This window comes from Micrasema longulum, unplaced genomic scaffold (assembly GCF_059751315.1).
Source record: "Micrasema longulum isolate JH-2025_06_02 unplaced genomic scaffold, ASM5975131v1 h1tg000505l, whole genome shotgun sequence".
Classification (NCBI taxonomy): Eukaryota; Metazoa; Arthropoda; class Insecta; order Trichoptera; family Brachycentridae; genus Micrasema; species Micrasema longulum.
In genome coordinates this window covers 407,467-432,093 of record NW_028277702.1, presented here as the reverse complement: position 1 = coordinate 432,093, position 24,627 = coordinate 407,467, and the positions used below count along the sequence as shown (strand labels likewise).

The 24,627-nt window shown below is 31.1% G+C and overlaps 1 protein-coding gene across 1 annotated transcript in view; it reads left to right on the top strand.

Moving 5' to 3' along the window:
* LOC148281008 (metabotropic glutamate receptor 2-like) overlaps positions 1-24,627 on the top strand; it is a 508,075-nt gene that overhangs the window by 358,079 nt on the left and 125,369 nt on the right. Inside the window, 3 exon segments of the mRNA XM_088227463.1 lie at positions 13,723-13,872; positions 18,581-18,714; positions 24,382-24,548. Coding sequence (XP_088083589.1) covers positions 13,723-13,872; positions 18,581-18,714; positions 24,382-24,548 — 451 coding nt within the window.

Genomic DNA, 24,627 nt, shown 5'->3' with positions numbered 1-24,627 from the left:
ACATCACCAGTTGTCTCCGGGAGACCCTATCACCAGCCAGCATTTTTGCCTCTTCCCACGTCAATCCAGCGCCCTTTAATTCCGCCGAATAAAGTCCAAAGATCGTCATTGACGGCCTTCCAGGACGGCGTGAGCCCACAGATTTAAAGAAGAGGCAACTTGGGGTTAGGTTCTCAAGTTTTTTGCAGATATCTCCGTAACTCCAATGGAGATTTCTAAGTTTCCTTTTAATACCCTCATACACTTGAATTCTTTACCTCAATATTTTACTTTTTATGACATTTTCTTAAAAATCGTAAGAATCTAGTTGTCAGAGTGGAATTTGAACCTCAGATCCTTGGTCCGTCAGTCCATAATGCTACCACGGTACCACAACAAGTATAAAATTGACCGTCATAATAATAAAACTATTATTATCTATTTGATTATTTTTTTTAGATTTTTATTTTACTTTTTGACATAATTTTGATAAAGTCCTAACAAGACAAAACGCGTCACATTATTAATTTTTTTGTATTGTAAAGATTAAAATTGAGTTTATCCCAAAAATATGTTATTCTTTTTGGATACCTTACCAGTAATAAAAATGGATTTCTACCAAACAAATGGCATTCAAAATAAATAAATAAATATGCCATTGAATTCAAAGCAATGTAGCACTGCATATTTCTCATTTATTCGAAAAATATATTTCAAGTGAAGAATGTTTTTGTGGCATCATACGCTCATAGCGCAGAGTGGATTTCTTTCCATTTTGATTTATTTCTTCCATTTACTAGGATCCTATTCGCTTAGGTCCCCAAAGATGTTCTTTGTGCAAGCCAGACATAAATGCAACATTGCGAGCTATCGAAAGGCATGCAAGAATAACGTACTTTATCATTTTGACGGGCGATAAAATTCCCAAAGAAAAATGAAAATCGTTCCGCTGAGCAAATTTTACCCAAAATATTTTTTTTCCTGGTTTATTCGATAAAATTATACATTAATTCTGGATAAAAGGTAGCTTGTATCTGTTCTCCAATTATTGCTTTGTTAAAAAATAAGTTGATCTATTTGTCTATCATGACGTATCATTGTTATTATGTTTAAATATTAAAAAAAAATCCACTAAGAATTTTCCTGAAGAAGTGAGATTAAAAATTGAAAAAAATCCTCATTGAATCAAAGGTAGGTCCATTTCCATATTCCTGTCTATCTTTAAATATTTCCAACCTTTTACAAAATTGAACGTAATTGGTTTTATCTCTGGGGTCCGTTTTTCGTTTACACGCATTTTTTTTTAACATAATCAATTGCTGCAGGGCACCAACGAGGATTTTGATTTTCATACAAATATACACATTTTCGTACATAAATTTCAATTTTATTTTATACGCTCTCGAAAATAATTCTGTTGATTTCCCATTATTATCGGGGCCCTAGAGGGGTTGAGTGATGTTCACGTGGTTCACTTAGAAGCGGATGTTGAAAAAGAAGAAGAGGAATGCGTTTTGATATTTTATTTTTGATAGTTAAATTACACTGTTGTTTACTGAAGTTTGATTGATTGAAATTCAGTAACAAGACATTTCAAATAATCTCGGTAGCATAATCCTCCTATTCTAAGTTCCATTAATTAGTTAATTGAAGAATAAACATACATATTGATGACAGAGAGAAAATTGATGTGTCGTTTCCTAAACCTGGGAGTGCCTCAACACAGTCTCATAGTGTGAATAACCTGACACATGAATTAACGTGTTTACTACATGGAATGCGGTTGTGCTTTAAATAGATGAATTAACGACTTGATTTTAAATTAAATTGAATTTAGAGCCTTCTGTCGCGATCAAAGCTTTTATTGATCAAACAAAATAGTTTAATGAAATGTCTGTTTCACAGTTTTCAAATGTATAGAGGTTCTTTGTTTCGGGTCCCGACTAGCTTAAAACTATTTTTGTTCATGCAGAACCTTTTTTCAAAATGTTTTTTTTTCAACTAAATAATACTTAAGAAATGCAAATAATAAAATAAAATGAAAAATAAATATAAATTTGAAAAAACTTTGTTAATACTAACAATCACAGCATAAATCTTAATTAGAAAATATACCACTAATATTTAAATTGTGAAACATAAATGTAAATACTTATAAGAATAATAAAAAGAAAATCAAAAAATTTATAACTTAAAAACATTTAAAAAAAACACATATTAATGAACAAGGAGATATTTGAAAATTAAAACCATCACAATTTTCAGTCATACAAATAATTTATAAAATATAAAAAAGTCCACCTCATCCACCTGTTGACCATTTTCTTATAAACATTATTAGTTGATATGGAGTCCACGCTCAGTGAAATATTCTCTCATGATGGACAGGGTTTAGAAGAAAATTCTGACTTTTTTTTAGATAGCTATCCGAAACTTTATATATATCCTCTCTCGGGTATGCTGGGGATCAACAGTTTGCAATTTAAAAGGGATGTGTTCACAATTACTATTTTTTCAGACTAATAAATTTTTTTATTGAGAACTGGGCCATTTTGAACAGTTTCATTTTATATGTTCTAAATGAGTATCTCCAACAGCGTCAGTTTATTCTGTTTTATATGCCAGCTTCCAGAACCAACCAGCTTATGGTTGTGCCGATTAGAAGAGCAGTCAGGCGGCTGTACATCATCATTTTAGAGATTGACATCGTTTACATAATACTACTGCTGATGGAGAGTATTATACCTTCATAATATAAAGCCATCGCTCAAGGGTTCCTGGCCTGATACGTTACCTCAATTTAACGCTTTAATTATTTTGTTTTATTTGGAATATTATTTTGGTTCAATTTATATTTATTTAAATTTTACATTTTTCTTATTTTCAATAGCATTTGATACTCCCACAAATTCAAAATAACTAGTAACTGGTTTTATCGCTTTCGGGATGTCTACAAGACTGTCTGTGAATATAAAAATTTGTGGCAATTTATTGATTTAAGTATCGGTCATATTTCTTTTCTTTCATAAATTACAACATTCGCCAAAATTTTTCGTTAGCGAACATGAATGCTTGTAAACTCACGAAATATCTGCTAAATACTTAATAGTGTCCGTTAAAAGTTAATAAATATATATTTTTGGTATAAAAGATTGAAAAATAAATCTGTCTTAAAATAATGTATATGTCCCACCGTCTGTGTCTTGAGACTTACTGGGATACTAATTGCTTGCCAATGGGCAAAGTATAATCTTTTAGTTCGAAATCATATCGATGAAAACAAAAAAAAATGCAAAAATTTAGCGTTATTTATAATATGTAAATAATACAATTTCATAAGTTTTGACGAAAAAACAGGTTATTTTTAATAAATAAAATGTAGCCTCATCAAGAAATTTCAGTGGAAAAACTTAATTTAGGATGTTTTTATTAAGTATCTTTAGGCAAGTACATAATCTTGACAAATTAGGTAGTTTTTAGTTTTGGACTAATTCTTAACGTTTTTGTTTAATTTAGTACAAAACTTACTATTTCATCTTAATACTTCAAAAGTAGCGTTATATCGCAATGAAATCCGAAGACATACTAATTTTATCGTTTCCCGGGGGATCATATTGATAGTATTTCGACTTCCCCACACCATAAAATCACACTTGGTGATGTAATAGGATGCTCGTGTTATGCTTCTTCTTCTTATGGTTCCTCTCCCCGATGGAGGTTGGAAATCATCATTGCGATTCTTTCTTTATTGGCAGCTGCCCTGAACAAGGACTGTGTGCTGCAATGGAACCAGTCGCGCAAGTTCTTAAGCCAAGAGATGCGCCTTCTACCTGTACTTCGTCTTCCCTCAATCCTTCCCTGTAGAATGACCTGTAAAATTTTATATTTTTCTCTTCTCATCACATGCCCAAAGTACTCAAGTTTCCTTTTCTCTATGGTCTTCAGTACCTCTTTATCTTTTTCCATCCGTCGGAGAACATCATTGTTTCGGACTCTATCCACCCAGGAGATTTTTAATATCCTCCTGTAGCACCACATTTCAAAGGCTTTGATCTTTTTTGAAGTGTTTTGGGTGAGTGTCCACGTTTCGACGCCGTAAAAAAGTACTGAGAAGACGTAACATCGAGTAATGCGCATTCGGAAGTCTAAATTAAAGTCTCTACTGCAAAGAAGGTCACGCATCCTGAAAAAACAGTCTCGTGTTATGCTATTCATTATTTTCCTACTTTTTCGTATAGTGAATGATTCACTGCAGAAACGTATATTTTTTTCTTTTCGATAAAAGGTATTTACTAATTATTGATAATTTTAAGATTATGGATTATTGATAGTATTAAGATAACATAATATTTGCTTTCTAGTCGCCTCATTGATCGTCTGGAGCTGTTGCAGAAGCAAAGCATCTGCTTTATTTTTAATCTCCAAAAAATGACCGTGTTTCATCCTCTTCCTCTGAACTAAAGTTGTTTCATATTAATTATCATGTGGGTAAGATTCATCCTGCTGAACCAGCTAGTCTGCAAACATTTGGACATACTCAAAACATTGTTGAATTATTTAATATCATAAAATAACCTACTTATAACCTTCTTTTTTTACTTCTCTTTCCTGGATTATCTTCCTGTCTCCTTTCATTTTTCTCCAAGCATTTTTATTATGTAAGTTTTAACGAGATTGTGTGCAAGCTTTTTTTTAAAATAATTTTGTGTATTTTTATATATACCGATATGTAAAAAAAATTTGTAAGTACAAAATTTGACTGATTCTTCTTTTGACCAGTCTGTTTTTTGATTGACTGCAATATGTTGATGTTTAGCAATAATTTGTGTAAATAAATCCATACTAATATTATATGTTGATGCGGAAGACAGTCATCATGTCCAATCAATTCAATCTCAGTCAGTGAAGAATTATCTTCCTTCTTTTCTTAATCCAATTAAGTGCATATTATGTACTTCTGGATTACTTTCTTTCAGCACAATGATGCTAAGGCTATCAGATTACAGAGAACTCCTTCGAGCAGCTTTTCTCGTTCAGCAACGAGCAACTTTTCCGTTTATGTAGGCACCACTGGGCACCGCCAAGGAGACTTGTTTTCTCAAATGCGGTACGCGGTATGTGATGGGCAAGCTGTAAATGCGAAAGTGTGTTTGTTTGTTTGTGTTTACTTCACATTTAAACGGAGTGACCGATTGACATATTTTTTTGCCTCGATATAGCAGAAAGCAAAAGTTAAACAAAAATTTCCATCCCGAATTATAAAAAAGACAATGAAAAAATTAAATAAAATAACAATTATGAGCTAAATTAATTGAAAAAAATGTAGGCGGTTAGGTAAGATGTCAAAAAAAATAAAAATTTGTAATTAATTCCTTATTTTTTTTATGATTTACTTGCTTTATCTATCGTTAGTTTGGTTTGCTTTTCGTTTTAATTTTGCAATAGGATTTTCAATTTATGAACAGAATAACGATGCTACGACGCTATAGATTAACGGGGATCGACATATTTTCTTTCGCAGTGAGAGTCGGAGGACAGGCAATCGATACAATAAGTACTTTTTATTTCGGAAAAATATTTGGGAAAATTCTTGTTGATAAACGATAATTAATAAACTAATTAACTTCTTCCGAATACCATGCGAGCAAAGCCACGAGTAAAATCTAGTAAATAATATGTTAATTTCAAAACCACCGTAAAAACGTAACGATTAATTTTCTAGATAAGGGCCCAGAGGCAAGACGTATTATATGTCAAAATATGTTTGGTCTCTTTCTATTTCTAAAATTAGATACCGAATTTTTACTGGCCGTTATAATTTTCCACCCTATCAAGATATTAATTTCCGTAACAAACTTTCTTATCATTACCTTCTATTATAAATATCAAAAGTGTCAAACTGTTTGCTTTGTAAGAGGATAATTATTTGGCGTGTTATTGGGGAAGTTGTTTTCAACTCAGTAACAAGTTTCCTTCCTAAAAACATATATAGGACAATACAATACTAAAGTAAACTGTATTTAATTAAACTACACTTCCAACTGCAATATATCGAATAATTAGCATTGAAAACAAATTCAGTACTTAAAATTACAATTAGGACAGTATTTTATGATTAACGTAAAATTTAGATAAAAAATATTTTCAATCTTTTATATTTGCATGTTCGAATTCAAAAAAAATTTCAACTTTGGGAAATTCGTTTATAATTTTACAAATAAAAATTATTTTTTCATGTCACTGATCCACAAATCACACAGATAAAAATTCACAGTTTTGATTTTTTCGTTAATTTTACATAAAAAAAAAATATCTTCTAAGTCATAACCATTGTTTTAATTTCTTTATTCTTTTTTTTTTAATGTTAAAAAGGAGTTCGTTTTACGTTAATTTTTATTTATGATGTGAGTCCATATATATATAATATACTATTTCAGTTTCATTTTTATTATCTTAAACAGATTCCTTAATATCGGATATTGGAGAATCCGTGTAAATAGAATTCACCTTTTGCTATTTAAATATATTTTACGATAGCGGACAATCAAATTATTTTCTCCAAAACTGCCAATGTGAGCTAGTGGGTTATGCAGCCAACAATCTAATAAGATGTACTTGAACCTAATAAAATCAATATGTAATAACACTGAATAACCTGGTGTTGAGTCTTATTCCTTGTCGGCAATCAGCTCACGCGCTAACGGGGAAACTGGTGGTCAGGAAAACTGCATGCTCACAATTGTCTGGAGTCTGGAGGCGGCGCAGCGGATGATGATCCATGGCGATGGATGATAAAATGTTTGCGGCTTTTTGTGAATTATTAACTTTCACGGAGAAAAAGTGAAAAATACTTTTCAACAATTAGAAAGGCGTGCGAACATAACTCGTTGAAAAGGCGAAGAGTGGAGCGGAAGAAAAAACAGTGTTCCCAACCATTAAAATGTCCTGTCAGGCGTGGCAACCTCACAAAACCAAAATTAGCCAGTGTTTACTTACATTTTTTTTCTCTGACTAAAATACATTGAAACAAATTATCGGCTCAACCAGATATAACATTTTTTCAAAACATATACTTTATTTTACTTTATCTAGTTTTGGATTGGGTGGATCTCATTTGTTTTTTAAATTTAGATTTAAATGCGTAAATATCTGATACTGATTTTAAGATTTTCAGAAGATTATTTAAGTCTTATTTCTATATGTGCAGTAATTAAAAGCTGCAGTTTTGAACTGCATCTATGTAAAATGAAATTATTTACAAATCTTAGGTTTCGAGAATTTGGTAAATTAGTGGGGTTTTTTTTCTTTAAAAGTTTGTGATGTTTTTTTTAAGAAGTCATCAATTAAGGGCAGATTAATTTCTTTTAAAACTAAATATAAGGGGTTTCTAGGCTTTTTATGTATAATTTTAGCGATTTTTTTTAGCAACCAAATGTGGGGGTAAATCTGTTTTGTAAGCTCCCCAGCCTATAATTCCATACTGCAAAATTGACCGTATGATTGGGTAGCGAACAGGTTTTTTATATTTTTTGGAGAGAAAATGTTTCTTAGTCTTACAAATATGTAAATAAGTTTCCTAACGCTTTTTACACACAGCATTAACTTGTTGTTATATAAATAAAAATATACATTACAACGTTAAATTTTTAGAGAAAATTTGATAAAACAGTATGATGTGATAACGGTAATTGAACCTCAGTTTTCTTTTCCAAAATTTGACTCCTGATGAAGATTTTCTAAATCATTGTGCCGTGTATTGTTTAAACGTCGCGTCGGCAAAAAGGATGATCAACAAACAGCACCCATAAAACATTACAATTATCTCAAATGCCGTAAAAATATAACAACATTATTCATGATCAAAACGGTGTATTTATAACATGAATACGAGGTTGTTGTTTTTTTAACATGAAGACAAGGGGATCAATCTAGCGTTTTCGATGTCAGCCCGGGAGCTTAAAAATTATTATATTTAAATCACCTCTTAAACTAAATAATTCATGACTATCATATCGAGTATTGGACCCGTGACCTGAATAATGGGCAAACAAGCTTACTACTAGACCACGAGATGGACAGAGCTTCTTCACACTATTTAAATACCAAAAATTAAAGTATGCTATGGTAAATGTGTAGATACTTGGTAGGTTCTTTGTTGATGTTTATTATAGATATATGTAACACACGAGTAATACTATAACTTACAAATTTTGATTGAGGAAAATCACCGGTTTAAAAAAAAAAACTTTTTTTAATGAGGAGCTTCAGCCCTACGGTAAATTGGAAACGAATGATTTTTTCTCGCGCGCGGTAAAAATTAGAGCATTAAGTTATACGGCAAAATTTATTGAAAATGTATGAAAAAATAAAAAAAAATATTCTAATAAAAACGCGCTACTTTGAATGACGTCACTGGTTCATGTGAACCATCCAATGATATGAAAGCGTTGAAGGATATCCGGTTTAGTCACCGTAAACGAACCATTTAGAAGAACTGTCAGAGAACAACCTATGACGTCACAAGCGGAGTTATTTCAGAAATACAAAACTTTAAAAAACCGTACCGCTGATAATACAATATATAAAAATAAAAATTTTGGCTTAGTTTAATATTCTTTTAACAAATAAAAAATAAAAAAAAGAAACTGAACTTTTTCATTGACTATCGAAGGAAGTCATTTGTTTTTTTTTGTATCGAAATATTTTTTAAAACTTAACATTTGTTTAATTACTTCACGTTTTACGTCACTAGTTCTGTTTGTAGAGTTCTCCTGGTTGGTGAGTTGGCTTCCCAGAAACCGGAAATCTATCAAAACACTCATTGGTTTATTCGTAAGGACTTGTGACGTTATTCAAAGAAGATTTTTTTTTTCATACATTTAAAGATTCTAACTTTTACCGAGACTCTTTAAAATTTGCTATTCTACTTTTCGTTTTTAATTCATCGGGCAGTTTATTCAATTGGGAATGGCCAATATTTTCCAGAGACTTTTAGCCGAACATTATAATACATGAAGATTCCGCTGCGTAAATTCTGCTGCGGAACGCCAATACATTTAATTGCATTGATTAACTTTTATCGGCCACTCTACGCGGAAACTCGCTTGTTCCGTCGGCGGACTGGGCGGAACGCTCGCCTTCGGCGTCTGTTCCGTTCCCCGCACGCGTTTTACCAGTCAGCGTCAAATCGGCAACTCTGCATTGCATGTTTTTTCATGGGATACGCCACACTCAGCGGAAATTCCATCAGCTGTATAAAGCATATTTAGACGACGGATAATACGTCACGGATTATGTAGCGTGGCTGCTCGTTCGGTTGCGGATTTTCCTCAGCGGAGTTCACGCAACGGAATTTCGGCCAAAAGCGACGCTAGCTTAAGGCTTCTTACAGGCGTCCAAGATCAAACAAACAAACGAACCCTGTTTATGTTCGTCTAAGTATGCAACTCTAGTAAACAATTCTTACAATGTTTTTTTCTTACAATTTTATAATATATCCAAATACTTTTACAATACTTAATTGATAGTTATTCACATACACACCCTTACCCTCATACACACACCCTCTCATTCTATACATTTTTTACGTATATTGTACATTTGCGGATATTTGTTATTGGTTTTATTTATCATGTTTTTTTCTTTCATTTTATAAGGTGATTCAACAAAGATACATACTAGAAAATATACAATTTGAAGGTATTCGTCGATGCAATTTCACATTCACATATTTCTTTAATTATAGAAATGCACATAATAGATAGAATAACATTTGTTGTTTTTTTTATTTATTTTACAGTATACAATACAATAAAAAATCATTTGTACCTGTAAGCTTATTAACTAAAATTTATTCCTTATAGATTTTTCGCAAAAGTTGAGAGAGTATCCTGAATTTTTGTCCATATCGATGTTCCTCGATTTCTGCACTTATCGATATTCGCATCGTAAATCTAATTATACGTTTTTACGCTATCTATTCGCCAACGCAGAACTCCTTTCTCGATGTTGTCGATAATGCTCTTTTTAGCCATGCCTACGTACAGATGTCCAAAGTACATGAATAAAAAATATATTTTTTTTTTTTTTTTTTTTTTAAATTTATTTGGAAGTTCAACAAGAATACATACAATACATACATTTTTCAAGTGAGCATAACTAACGTTCTTTACATATATTCTCAATTACAGAACTTCAACATCTTTCATAAATTATATAAAATAAGAGTGTAAATTCAATTTAAGTAATGGTAAAGATTAAGTTTAGTGAAATGTAAAAATAAAGAAAGATTTTTTTTTTTTTTAAAGAAAAGAAAAGAGAAATTAAAAACATATAAGATATAATAAAAAAAGACTAAAATTAATTTACATACACAAAACTAAGGATTAGGCATTTGATCTAAGATACATAGTAATGTTTTTTTTATAACTATTTGCTCTATCATGATAAATGTCAATGTTAACTTTTTTTTCCATTTTGTTATAGAGTCTTAACATACTTGCAAGAGGGTTAAAATGTGCCATATTGTTTGTAAAAATTGGAAGGTAAAATGTATTAGGTGATCTAAGGCGCCTACGGGGAACGTACAATGACACACTTTGAACACAAAACACTGAATCAACATTATTGTGAATTATATTATACAAGTACATCATATCTATAATTTGTCTCCTAGTTTCTAACTTTTCAATTTTAAAATACTCCAAGCGCTCTTCATAACATTGAAGTATTCTGCCCATGTTACACTTAAACGACAAAGAACGAAGAAATTTTTTCTGTACAGTTTCAATTATATTTTTATAAATCACATAATGAGGTGACCAAACAATACTTCCGAATTCCAACTTACTACGTACAAGAGAATTATACAAACAAATTATTGATGCTGCATTTCTAAATGGCTTGGATATTCTGTGTATGAAGCCCAGCATTTGTAAAGATTTCTCTTTAACAATATTGAAATGATTGGAAAAAGTTAAACGTGAGTCAAATGTGATTCCAAGATCTCGGATTGTGCTTACTGAGTTGAGGTCAATATTATTAATGCTATAAGTAAAACAGTTTTGAGTTCTTTTTCTTGTAAACGTTATTTGATAGCATTTTTTAACATTAAGGTGCATATCATTCAGTTTACACCATTCACTTAAGGAATCAAGATCTTTTTGAAGCATTGCGTGATCATCTGTTGATTCAATTTTACGAAATATTTTCAAGTCATCAGCATAGAAAAGATAATTACACTCTAAGAGGGAGCCAAGATCGTTTATAAAAATTAAAAATAATAATGGTCCAAGATTAGAGCCCTGCGGCACACCAGATGTTACAGTTAAAGGTGATGATTCAAATTTATTTATGCATACAATTTGGGTTCTGTTTTTCAAATAAGATATCATCCAATTTAGAAGATTGCCATGTATACCGATTGCTTCCAACTTTTGTATCAATATATGGTGGTTAACTTTATCAAAGGCCTTCTGGAAATCTGTATACACAGCATCCACCTGACATTTTTTATTAAATGATGAACAAATATAGTCACAATATTCCAGAAGGTTAGAATTAATAGATCTTTTAGGAAGAAAACCGTGTTGTTTGGGACAAATTAATGGCTTAACATATTCCAGAACAACTTTATAGATTAACGATTCAAAAACTTTGGCAAAACATGAAAGAATACAAATAGGTCTGTAATTCGTGACAGACGATTTATCCCCAGATTTATGGATGGGGGTCACATTAGCAATCTTCCACAGATCAGGAAAAATACATTCATTAAGAGATTTATTAAATATCATGTACAATGGTTTGCTTAATTCATTACTGCAGTTTTTTAAAAACATACTTGGTATCTGGTCAGGCCCTGGACCCTTATTAATATCCAAATTTTTTAGAGAAATTTTGATTACATCTTCGTTAATTTTTAAATCAGATAGGTTAAATTGGTAGTATCTATCATTTGAAACTTTGGATGTATTTGATACATTCTGAACAATGTTTGATTTACTGAAAACAGAGGCAAAATAATTCGAGAACATTTCAGCTACGGCAATTCCATCACTGGCGCGTTCATTTTCATATATCATAACTTTTGGAATACAGTTAGTAGCACGCTGTGTTTTAGAAAATGACCAGAATACCTTCATATTGTCTACTAAGCCTTCCTCAACAGATTTAATATAAGTTCTATAGCATTTCTTTTGCAAAGCTTTGGATCTTTTTCTTAGGATGGAGAATGCCTCATAATCCAGTGGATTATTGTATTTTTTCGCCCTCGTCCGCATTTTATGTTTTTCTTTTAAAACCTTAATTAATGGTTTACTAAACCATTGTGGATAATTACAGTTTGATTTACTATTTTTAAATGGGGCATGTCTATTTATCATTTCCCATAAAATGTTGTAGAAAATCAAGACCATATCATTTGTATTATGTTCTCCAAACTTCATCTTCCAGTCTTCAGATGATATGTCTTGACGGCAGAGTTCGTAATTACATTTTTTAAAGTTGTATTTGAAAGTTTCGCAATTTTCATTCAATAATTGAGTATTCTCAATTTCAAATGAAATTTCGATTGCTGGATGATGCTGATCAATTGCTACAAGACCGTCGACTGGAAAAACTTTTAAATTATTTTTATCAGAGAAAACTAGATCCAATATTCGACCATTATGATTGCATTGATAATTAAATTGATAAACGTTACAGATACATGCAAAGTCAACCAAAATTAATGATTTTGGGCTAGTATAATTTGTAGGACAGAGAAAATTATTATTACCTGAAGCATCTGATACCCATTTAATTTCAGGTATGTTAAAATCGCCCAGAATGATGCATTGTGAATTTGATTTACGTTGAAGACATCTGTACTGAAGCTTTTGAAAGCAGCTATTATAGTTAGAGATATTTAAATTTGGAGGAATATATGCTACACAAAGATAAATACTAAAGTTTGAAGTAATATTCGATTTGATTTCCACCCAAATGTCTTCATTTTCACTTTCAAATGTTTTATTTCTATTGGACACTAGCTTTTTCGAGACTGCTATCAAAACTCCTCCACCTTGCCTTGAAGTAGAACTTGATGTTTCGCGATCTCTTCTGAAGACAGCATATCGCCGGTCAAATATTTCTTCACTAAATATTGTTGAGTTAAGCCAAGTTTCCGTCAAGCAGATTATGTCATAGTTATTATTTAAAACCTCTTGATGAAAATTTTCGGTTTTGGTCTTCATGCCTCTTGTATTTTGATAATATATATTTAACGAAGTGAAAAGAATTTTATTTGTTCAATTTCATGTACATTTGTTGCATAAGAAATAAGAAGAGAAATCACCTATAAATTAACTAATAGTATTTAGACAATCTAAACTCTTAATTAAAATAGCTGGAGATGTATCATTCCGTCGAACAAAAATACGACCGTTTCGTGTCCACACATATTTGATATTTTTCTCCTTTGCTTTAATCCTCGTAGCTGCGTGGAGGGTTTTGTTTGAAGGAGAAAGATGTTCACTAATATATATAGGAAATTTTGTTCCTCCAATTCCAACGTGCGAAGTATTTATTTTATCTCCTGGGTTTTCCCGGTTAAACTACGAATTAAAATAACAAAGCGAAAGCGATTAAACTGAGTATTGGTTGTTGCGAGTTTGTGGATTAAGGAATCACTCGCGCGCTTAAATCATGAATTATTTATTTCAAAAACATAATCAATTAAATCAGTGTTTCTTTAATTTTCAGGGTTGAGCGGAGATCATTTCAAATTCGACGCCAATGGCGACGGGCCCGCTCGGTACAACATCATTCACTTCAAGCAGGTGTCAGCGGGGCGTCATCGCTGGGTGAAAGTTGGCGAATATCTGGAAGGTGAACTCAAACTAAACATGAGTGGTAAGTTAGCAGTGACAGCTTGAAACTTTAACGTCACAACTCTGACTAGTTCATTATCCATTCAAATCAGGTTCCAACTGCCAACCCTGTTTTCAAGAAGGGTACAAACCGAAACAAAATTCAACCCTTATGCCGCACCACCACGTTATGTTATCTGTCAGTTATAAAAGAAAGAACTCCTTTCTAGAAATCACTTTGTAAGAAAAATACTATTTATGTATAGCTGTGTACTACTGAAACTAAACATTTTTTTTTCAATATCATAAAAACTTCTAAGCTCTTATCCACACACAATTATGCACATGGCACTGGATCCTTAATTCAAGTGCAGCGTATTTCGATCATTTGTTACCGGGGAATAAGGTGATCAGTCCAACGTTTCAGGTACTTGTCCAAGGATTTTTTCTTTCGAAAATACTGACACAATAATCTTAATATTTAACTTCTGCTGAATTGTAAGCTTACAAGTCTTCAACAGGTTCATACATATTGCTTTGATTGTTCTAAACTTTACTTACAATAAAAATAAATTTATTTATAAATATTTCAGATTGTAATTTTATTATAATATAACAAATTAAAACTGTCATAAATACATATATTTTTTTTCATTAGCCATAATTTAAGGCATAAGTCTCACTCCTGTATTTAACTCACTATTTTAAATATAGTTGGGTAACATGTTACATATTTTAGATATACTGTATTGAAGTGTGTTTTTGCCATATTTATTACAATATCTAGGAACAGCTAGCCCTTCCATACAAGTAAACCTGGTGTTGTTATCATGTACCAATTTGTGATTATACTCTGAATACGAATTAAGTCGTACCGAAATAGAGCCCTAACTGATAAATCATTTACAGATTCATACATTAATGATATTGAAATATTATGTCTCTGGAGGTATACGTCTTTATGTAGTTGTAATTTGATCATTAAATTTCGCAAAGTTTGAATAAAATTAATATTAGTTTCACTTAATAACCCCAGGAAGTTATGGCGTATTGTATAATTGATTCAGAGAGATATAAATAAATAATTCGTAAAGTATTAACAGGGACATAATATTTTAATATGTACATTCTATTACTTATTGCTCTTAATCGCTTACACAATTTTCTAATATGTACATCCCATTTAAAATTATAATCTATAGTTAAACCTAAATAAACATACTGCTCAATATTTTCAATATTTTCACACATGCGCGGTTGTATAAAATCACTATGGATACACATATAGTTATGAGATAAAATTGACGGTGTTGTGTGAGTTTAATAGTTCGGTGATCTTTTGTGCATAAGTTTGGTTTTCTTTGAATTAATTATTAAACCTGTATCATGGGACCATTTTTGCAGGTTTAAAAAGTCTTCTTGCGATAACTTCTCTGCAGTTTTGAAATCCTTGTGAGACACAACTAAAGCAGTATCATCGGCGTATACATAGTGTTTGACATTGTTAAATAGTTTATACATGACTGTCACATATATTATGTACAAAGTAGGGCCCAATATTGATCCTTGTGGCACCTCTGAAGAAACGTGTTCTTTTTCACTTTTTTCATCTAATACTTTAACACATATTTTTCTATTAGTTGAATAATTTTTGAAAAGTTTTAAAAGGTTTCCTCTGATTTCAATGTCATTTAATGTATCTATTAAGTTTAAATGTAATAAAAATGCATTTGATACAATTAACGTATCAAATGCATTTGAATTGTCAATAAATAGGGGTGTGTAACAAGGGTGTGAAATTTTTTATTTAGTTCATTATTTATTCCATTTGAAAAATCTTGTAATAATAATTCCGTACTCTTTTTCTTTTGGAAACTATATTGATTTTGATCAATTATAGAAAATTTTGAAAAATAATTAATTAATTTTCGAGTTATGTATTTTTCTAATATTTTTTCAAAAACAGGTAAAATACTTATTGGTCGATAGTTACTAATGTCTGAATGTTTACCACTTTTATATATGGATCTGACTATACTATATTTAAGTAATTCTGGTATTTCCGCTTGGAGTATAATGCAATTAATTAAATGTGTTAATACTGGTCCTAATAAATATATATGTTTCTTACATCATACATTCTCATATTATCAAATCCAGCAGATTTACTATTTTTAAATTATTAACTAAATTGACGACATCTTTTATTTTTGCTCTAGGCAAAAACATGCTCTGCAGTTGTTTGTCAATTAACGCATCAATTGTTTTTTTATTACAATGATGTAGCATGCTATTTATACTTTTGTAAAATGATTAACAAAATCGTCACTAATATTTTTAGGAGTAGTATCATTCTTTATTAAATATTTATTTATAGTTTCATCGCAACTGCTTTTATTCCTTTTCCCTAACAACTTATTTATTTTGTCCCAAGTTTTCTTAGTATCATTGAAGCAATGTTTGAATTTATTTCCATAAAAAGCAGTTTTATTGATATTATTTAATTTAGTTACATTATTTCTTAACAATTTATATTCTTTTTCATATGATTTATTTGTAGGAGTACTTTTCCATCTTTTATAAAACATGTCTCTTTTTCGTATTCCAAGAAGTTATTGCATGTCGTATAATTGATTCTGAGAGATAAATAAATCATTCATGTGTTATTGTATTGACAAGGACAAAAATATTTAATGTGTTCATTCTAATACCTTTTTGCTCTTGAAATATTAAGATGTAAAACCAAATAGTACCAATCCCTACAATACGAGACGGATTTTTCGCCACTCAATATCCGTTTTTATATTTTTACTTTAGAGCAGCCACTAAGTCAAAAACCTTGTCCAGGATTCTAATTCACACGCAGAGCTGTATTTAGTATAAAAAAAAACTATAATAGAAAATATCAGTTTTGGATCAAAACAGTTACCAGTGATATCAAATCAATTTTGTAATTATTACTTTTACCCATAGAACTAAGAATAGTTCAGAAACCGCATAAGCAGTTCAAACAGAAGGCGACTCAACTACTTATAAATGAGTAGGTTTACGTTTTGACCTATTAGTTTCATTGTAGTCGTCGCTCAGTACGCAACTCCTGATTTGAATTCAACCATGTCGCGTTGTGTCCTTTTAAAGTTTAGAAATACTGCTACGATCTTAAAGAAACAGGATGCAATCACATTTCATCTGTAATTTGCAAATGAATATGTATATAACAAATGCATTACTTAAAAATTGAACTATTTTTCCATCTGTCAGATTGCCGAAGAAACAAAATGGAAATTTTGTAAGTGTTGCTAGGGTAGATTTTTTTTCCTCACTTTGCTCATCTAATAAAAGAACTTATGAAAATTAGACCTCAGATTTAACAATGCCGTGGGGGAAATTTTAACGACATTATCATTAAAACATCAACATCATCTTAACATGATATAAAATTATCCGTTTTATGTCAAATAAAATTTGTTTTTTATTTTAAGTTCAAAGTTCATTAATTCAATTAATCTTATTAAATGACCCTTTACTTATCTACTCTGCTGTGTCAATCAATATTTCCGCGTGCACAATAAAATTTAAGAGAAATTAATAGATTGCTTTTTTTACCTTACATTTGAGTTATGATTTTTTTTTCCCATCAAGCAACATTACCCGGCGACTTCACGAATACGCGCGGCGAAAGTAAGCCAGGGTGGGGGAATTATTGGATACAGTCCGATGTATTCAAATATGATTCTACGCTCTTTCTAAGAATAGTCCTCAATTCTATGCTTTTACTTTCAAAAAAAATTTATACCATTGACGGGAAAGTGCGACAGAAAGTTTCTAAATTTATTTACCTTTTAAGGGATTATAACGTCAGCACCAATCTGGTTAGACTTTTGCTGCCCGGATTAACAACAACGATATATTGTTGTTTAGCCTTAGACTGCGATACAACTGCAGTATTTATTGGTTAAATTACTGCATTTAATTATTCCTGCACTGTGGCCTAAAGCATAATATGACTTTTGATCACCCTTTCTTCCATGGTATAAAGTAAATCTAAATATCCTGCAATTGATGTGCCAATAAAGTGCCCTAAGCACCATAAAGTGTGGACGGGAAAATGATGATAATGATTAAAATAAGAAAAAATAACGTTTTTTAATCTTTTGGTTTAAAATGGCGTTTTTTTGATCAACATGCGTGCATGGGAAGATGTATGAATGTAGGGAATCAAGATCTGTATGCTTTGACAGAGTGACATTGCAAAATATCCTCTCTGTCTACCCCTGCGGGAAAACGACGTGATGGTTTGTTTGTATTTTGCTCAAAAAAATACTTAGTTTACAAAATCATTTTTTCATGACAATATTTACGATGAGAGCGAAATTTCAATGATGCGACTTAAGAGGGTTTTCTTACCAAATCAAAATTCAACCCTTACTAATATTTTTTACAAAAGTATTTCAAAAGACAGGTGCCGTAGAGCAGTTGGTTAGACGGCCATTTTTTTTTTTTTTTTTCTTGGATCTGTGTATTGTGGTGCATTTTCGTGACTTCCTACCATATCATCTTCTTCCCAACTGCTGACAAGCCTCTAAAATGGAAGCTTTGTGGGATATTTATTTTAAAAAAATGCTACTTACGCCATTTTCTAAACAAACGAACGTTCGGACATACTGAAAATATTCTTGAAAGATATATTTCTAAAATAATAATAATACATGTGCATTTGTTAACCACTGAGGATATTTTTTTTTCAACAGAAATCCAGTTCAAGTTAAGTCAACCCAAACCTCCTGAATCGGTCTGCAGCCTTCCTTGCGACCAGGGACAAGCCAAGCAGTATGTTGAAGGAGAAAGCTGTTGTTGGCACTGTTTTAACTGCACGCAATATCAGGTTAGTATAATGATAGTTGTTTAGTCAGTTCAATATCTTTCAGGCATTGTACACTGATAACAGCAAGAATTCGTGAACTGTAGAGAAATTGTTTACTCCTTTTCAAGTTCTTTCCTTTGTTTCTTCTATGAAGCACTTTACTTTTACTATTGCATGGATACCGGTATCGTAAAGATGATGATGAGATATATATTTTCGGTTGTTGATGTAACACTAGTTACACTTTGTCAGAGGTATGCAGATGTTGTACATATGTATATGATAAGGATTTATCACAGAAACACTTTTCACATTGTGACTTGCTCACCGGCTCCTTATCCAACTTTTTATCAGGATAGGATGATAAAAAGTTGGATAAGGATGAATGTAGGCAGGAATGGAATATTTACTATCTTATATGAGTTGTAAGCATAAAAAAATATTAATTTAGCACCAAACGATGGTTAAAGCCTTTTAACCTTTTTATTACTTCATACTTTTCAAAAATTGTTATGATTTGCAAGGTTCACGGCCATTTTTCAAATTCAACTATATCTATCATAAATGTATGCGATTATATTGCTAAATACGGCTTTAGCGAATAGTATTGACTTATTTTTCTGTACATTATTTCAGTTCAGCAGCTTTCTACTTTCGTTTAATTAACTTCGAACTTACATTTACAGTTTCATTACGTAATGGATCAAACAACCCGTAGAGTAATGTCAACTTCAATTGTCAAAAAATGAATAAATGTAATGCGAGAACTAAAAAAGCAACTAGATTTTTTAAATAACGAAGTCTTGATTTGCTACAGCAGGCCTCAATGAAAACCATGAAATGTAAAAGCCCAGAAGGTGTTAAGTAATAAAAACACATTATAAACTTTAAATTCACTTTTTTTTCTCAATTATTATTTGTATGTCTCTTTTATTGAACAAGCGCAAATCATAGCTTTGTCATAACATAGAAATGTTTAAATAACATAAACAACAATTAATAATGTTCTGAAACACTGTTTTAAATGCTCATATTCCATCGAACAAAGCTCATACTAGTTAATTTAATCTCAAGACCCGTTTGAAACTCAAATTTGTAGCAAAATATACGGACTTACAGCATTAAACATTGTAATTGAATAGAAACTGTTTGCAATTTAACAAGATTCTGAAACTCACCTGAGATGAAAATATCAAATTTAATTCGCTAAGTGATTAAGTGCGGCACCCTTTGAGAGGAGCACAATTTGAATTAACGAAATTATCGTCAGCAAAATCATATTTCAATCACAACTGTTAATCTTTGCTTCGGTGAAAATGAATTTTCTTCGGGGTCTAATTGTTTAATTTGCTATATTAGTAAGACGCTGTTCTTTGGTGGACCTTAACTTTGGCTCAAGCAGTGACTTAATTCAAATTAACTTCAAATTACCTTATTGAGACGTAATTTCATAAGCGTTGGATTATATGCGTTTGTCGTATTTTATTTATTGAACGCAAAGGTAATGTTTATAACTCAAACTTATACCCACAAAGAAGTGAATAGTGATCTATAAATGAATGTGCTTACGTAAAACATTATACTGTATTGAGTTTGAGCTCCCATTTTGTGAGTTCCAAAAGAAAATGGGACGGGTTTTCTGCTTGTTGGGTAATGTGCAGATCATATCCACAACATACGGTGTATTCAACGAAACCAGGAATTAAATTCTTCTTTGAGATTGTATTTTGTTGATTATGATCAATATTACAATAATCTGTAAAGACCAATACTTACTAGAAGTATATCAGGTAGCTATAAAAACAACCAACTAATTTAAGCCCTTCAGTCATTATAAACAATGCTGTCACAGACTGGTTCGGAGTCGTCAACGGAATTCAACAAGGCTGAGTTCTTGCACCATTTCTATTAATAGTCCTCGTGGACTTCTTACTGTGTGAAAGTATCGCCGGACTGAGAAGTACCTTCTTATTGTATAATCTCTTCAACTTGAAATATGCTGATGACGCAATCCATGTTGCATGTTCTAATTTGCATGCATTGAAATTAATGAAATCCTTTCCATGCGAGTTTTCCAAAATTCCTCTTGCCGTCTATAATTGCTTTTTGTGACGTTCTTTATTCTATATAATTAAAATTTATATCGTTCTTAATAAAATGTTTTGATGCTTAATTCAGTATTCATGTTCATATATTAGGACACTACATAGGTTTTTATTGAAAATATAAAGCGATAATACTTAAAAATAGTTTAAGTAACTAATCTTTCAATACATTCCGTTATTATAAGCAATCGTTTAATAGTTTACCACTGAGAAATCATGAGAATTTCAGATCCAAATGCCATCTGAAATGAGTCAGTGGTTAAATATATAGTGTATTGAGGGCACTTCTGTCGTTTTTATTGATCAGTTATTGTGTTTGTTTAGCTTGCTTAGCTGTGAACAATGACTCAATGTGTTAAGAAGACCTTTCAAGAAACAAATTATTATGGTGTATTCTGACTAGAGCGGCTTCCAGTCACGAAACGATTTTGAGTCTCGAGACATAGGGCCTTATTTATTAGATTTCCTGATACCAGGTTTACATTAAGAAATAACTTAACCCGGTTTAACTATTTATAACCGATATAAAAGAGCTTAGTTATAAAAATATTTATTACCTGGAATAACAATTCACAGTTTATTTGATACTTCATTTTTTTAAACAGTAAACACTGATATGTGCGCGTGCGCAGTAACTTTTATAACAACAACAAACAAACGTCAAAGTCAAATCCGAGACTACTGTCAGCTTCATGGAGAACATGGAGAAAACCGTTAGAAAAAGAAATCAAAATTGGGAAGATTTTTTTTATCACAATTAATTTTAATACACAAACATTTCAGATCTTATTAAAAATCTCTTGAATCACATTGATAAGGTTGCAGGACTTCGAAACTGTTTAAAATTGAAAAAAATCTGATAAACTATCCATTTTGATAAAAAAAAAAATAGGACTTTTGACGCAGCGCGTACTTATTCCAGCGTTATACCACATAATGCGCAGGTTTAAGTTTCTATGTTCGCTATTCCAGATTTAAATCAAGTTTAACTCTATGCGAGGTTTGCAAGTAATATTTTTTGCTATATCATCATTATTCTACCACTGTTCTCAAGGTCAACCTTATATCTGATTTATAAGTAAGGCTCTGAAACTTTTTGAGACTTCGAGACTTTTTGATATTAACGATAGTTTGCACAAAAAATTTGTGAATATACTAAATAAATAACATCGTAGCATACCATCAAAAAACGTTTTATAAAAATAAATACAAAACATACCAATAAGCTATCCTTACATCACCAAACATACATAGGTCACAATAGCCTAACTAAAAAACTAAACAGAAAAATCTTCTTTATCCAATAAATGACGACGGCACCGTGAAACGCCACGGCACACGACACTAAGTAAAATACATAAGCGATATATGTCAGATAACTCCCCAACACACCACTTCACATTACGACATAACAATGATATCCAGCTGTCAAGCATAATTGAAATTTTATTTACTAAAATTAAGATCCCGGCAATGCATTCATTACTGCATCAATCAATTGACTTTAGCTTTCACAAATAAAAACGTTTTTTTATGCATTTGGAGAAAAATGCGTTCGTGTTTGTATTTATACAATTCCGTTGCGAAAATTGAGCTTGGTATTCAAATGTTTGTTTTATTCCTCGAAAAAATACGTTTTTCGGAACAAAAACATCCGAGAATCCGAGAGCAATTATTTTACCATTATAATCATCAATTACATATGGTAACATAAAAGTCACTGTTTCGGGGTATTTTCTAAAACAATTTTATATAATGAGTTCTTTATAAATAAACGTATGTAAGATTGATTCGATTATGTCGTGTTTTATAGAAAACAAATATTTTTGTCCTCTTAAAAACAAACGAAAAATCCATTTTTAAAACCAGAAAAGCACTGATTATCGGGTATTATTTCTCATAAATGTAGTTAGTGTTTTATTACCACGTAACAAAATATTTCCGTCTCTAAGGTAAAATATATTTCTGGGTGTGAAATTAATCCAAAGTCCAGGTAAACCACGGTGAGTTTTATCGTCTCGCTAACAACTCTCTGGTAAATATATCAAATTAGAAAATCGTATGGCGGTTCGTACGTCTCGTGATGTGCTATTTGGGGTATTTATCAACCATGCCTGAGATGCTGAGGTTGATTCCCGGCAAAGTTGACATGAAGTTTTTATTTAAAGGGGAGATTTTCAATGTAATATTGTAAGTTCTTGGCTTAGATCAGAAGCGCAATCAATCAGGCTTTTACGTATCAATTTTATTTTTTGTTTCTTTATGCGCCTATTAGCCTTTTACGTTGACAAATAAAATAGTTTATTGCAAGAGGTCACAAAAAAATAACAAATAATTACACGTAAATGCCGGTATAGAATACACACACATTTCTTATAATTTTTTCATTTTAAATTGATTTATTTATAAACCCTAACGGATTACATTATTTCAACAAAATTGTTATTCCATTTTAAATTCCCTTTCTATTGTTAATGATAAAATTTTTTACATCTTCTGTATAGTTGTCAGAGTCTTTTGTGTATTTTGTTCTGACAGTTTATTTTATAATTTCAGTCCCTGATTTATATGTCTCAACTGGAGTTGTCTCGTTTACAAATGCTGTATTTAATATTGTTCGATATTTTCGTATTGTTTCCATGTCTACTACAATTTTTTTCAAGTTTCAGTTTTCCGTTTACAATTACATCAGTGGTGAATTCATGAATAAATTTTAATGATTCTTGTTTAAAAAGTTGACTGAAATTAAATTCCTTAGTTTTTTTAAAGAGTTATTTGTATTTATTCACTCATATAAAGATACGTATAACAAAAAAAAAATAACGTTTTCCTAACTCTATGAGGCCAAGAGCCGTTTTTTTAAGTTGAGATACAAAATAATAGAAAGTGAAAACGTACAAAAACATTTTTTTTGCTGTCTTTGTAGTCAATTTCTATCATTTTAATTTTCTGTTGTCCATAGTAGTTATGTATAAAATATTAAAGTTTTTACAAAGGCCTTATAAACATATTTGAATTTTTCCCGTTTTTGGTACAGAATAATGGATCTTTAAAAAAAGACTCGCCACTTGACTTATTGAATTATTGATTTGAATTGTCCATGTCAATTGTCTGTCTATTGTTAGTCTTAAGTATTTAACGTATTCAATTTCAATTAGTTGTTCATCTTTTATACATGCATCTTTTTTGTCATTTTTGTGACGTCGCAATTATCAAGGCTAAACATGTCGCGATTTTTTAATAATTTCCTTTTTAAATGTATGCATGATAAAATTTACGCAATATCCATATTAAATTTAAAAATACAATTATTTTTTTATAATCCATTTTATTGGTATTCGTAGTATGTGATATTTCTTAATTGTATATTTTTTATGAGTTCTTGAAGGTTAATGACAGATTGGTGAAAAAAAAAAAATTCGTTATTTCAAAAGGAGAAAAAATATAATAACAACCAAAAATACAATTTTACTAATGTATTTTTTTTAAAAGGAAAAATAAACATACATCGATCTTTTAGAAAATTCAAAGGTCTTAACATAGATTTATATCTTTAAGTTCTGCATGGTGTTTTTTTTTTCAGATTCGCCACCCTTTAGATGAAACTCAGTGTGTGCTGTGTCCGCGAGGAACTGTGCCTGATGAAGCCAGGATGCGCTGTAGAGACATTCCTGAAGTATTCCTTCGGCCAGGATCCGCTTGGGCAATAGGCGCCATGGCCTTTAGTTCTACTGGGATTCTTGTCACTCTGTAAGTCATTCAATTTATTTACCTATTTTATTAAGGGGAATTTATTTACGATTGTTTTCACGTTATAACTGTTTTATCT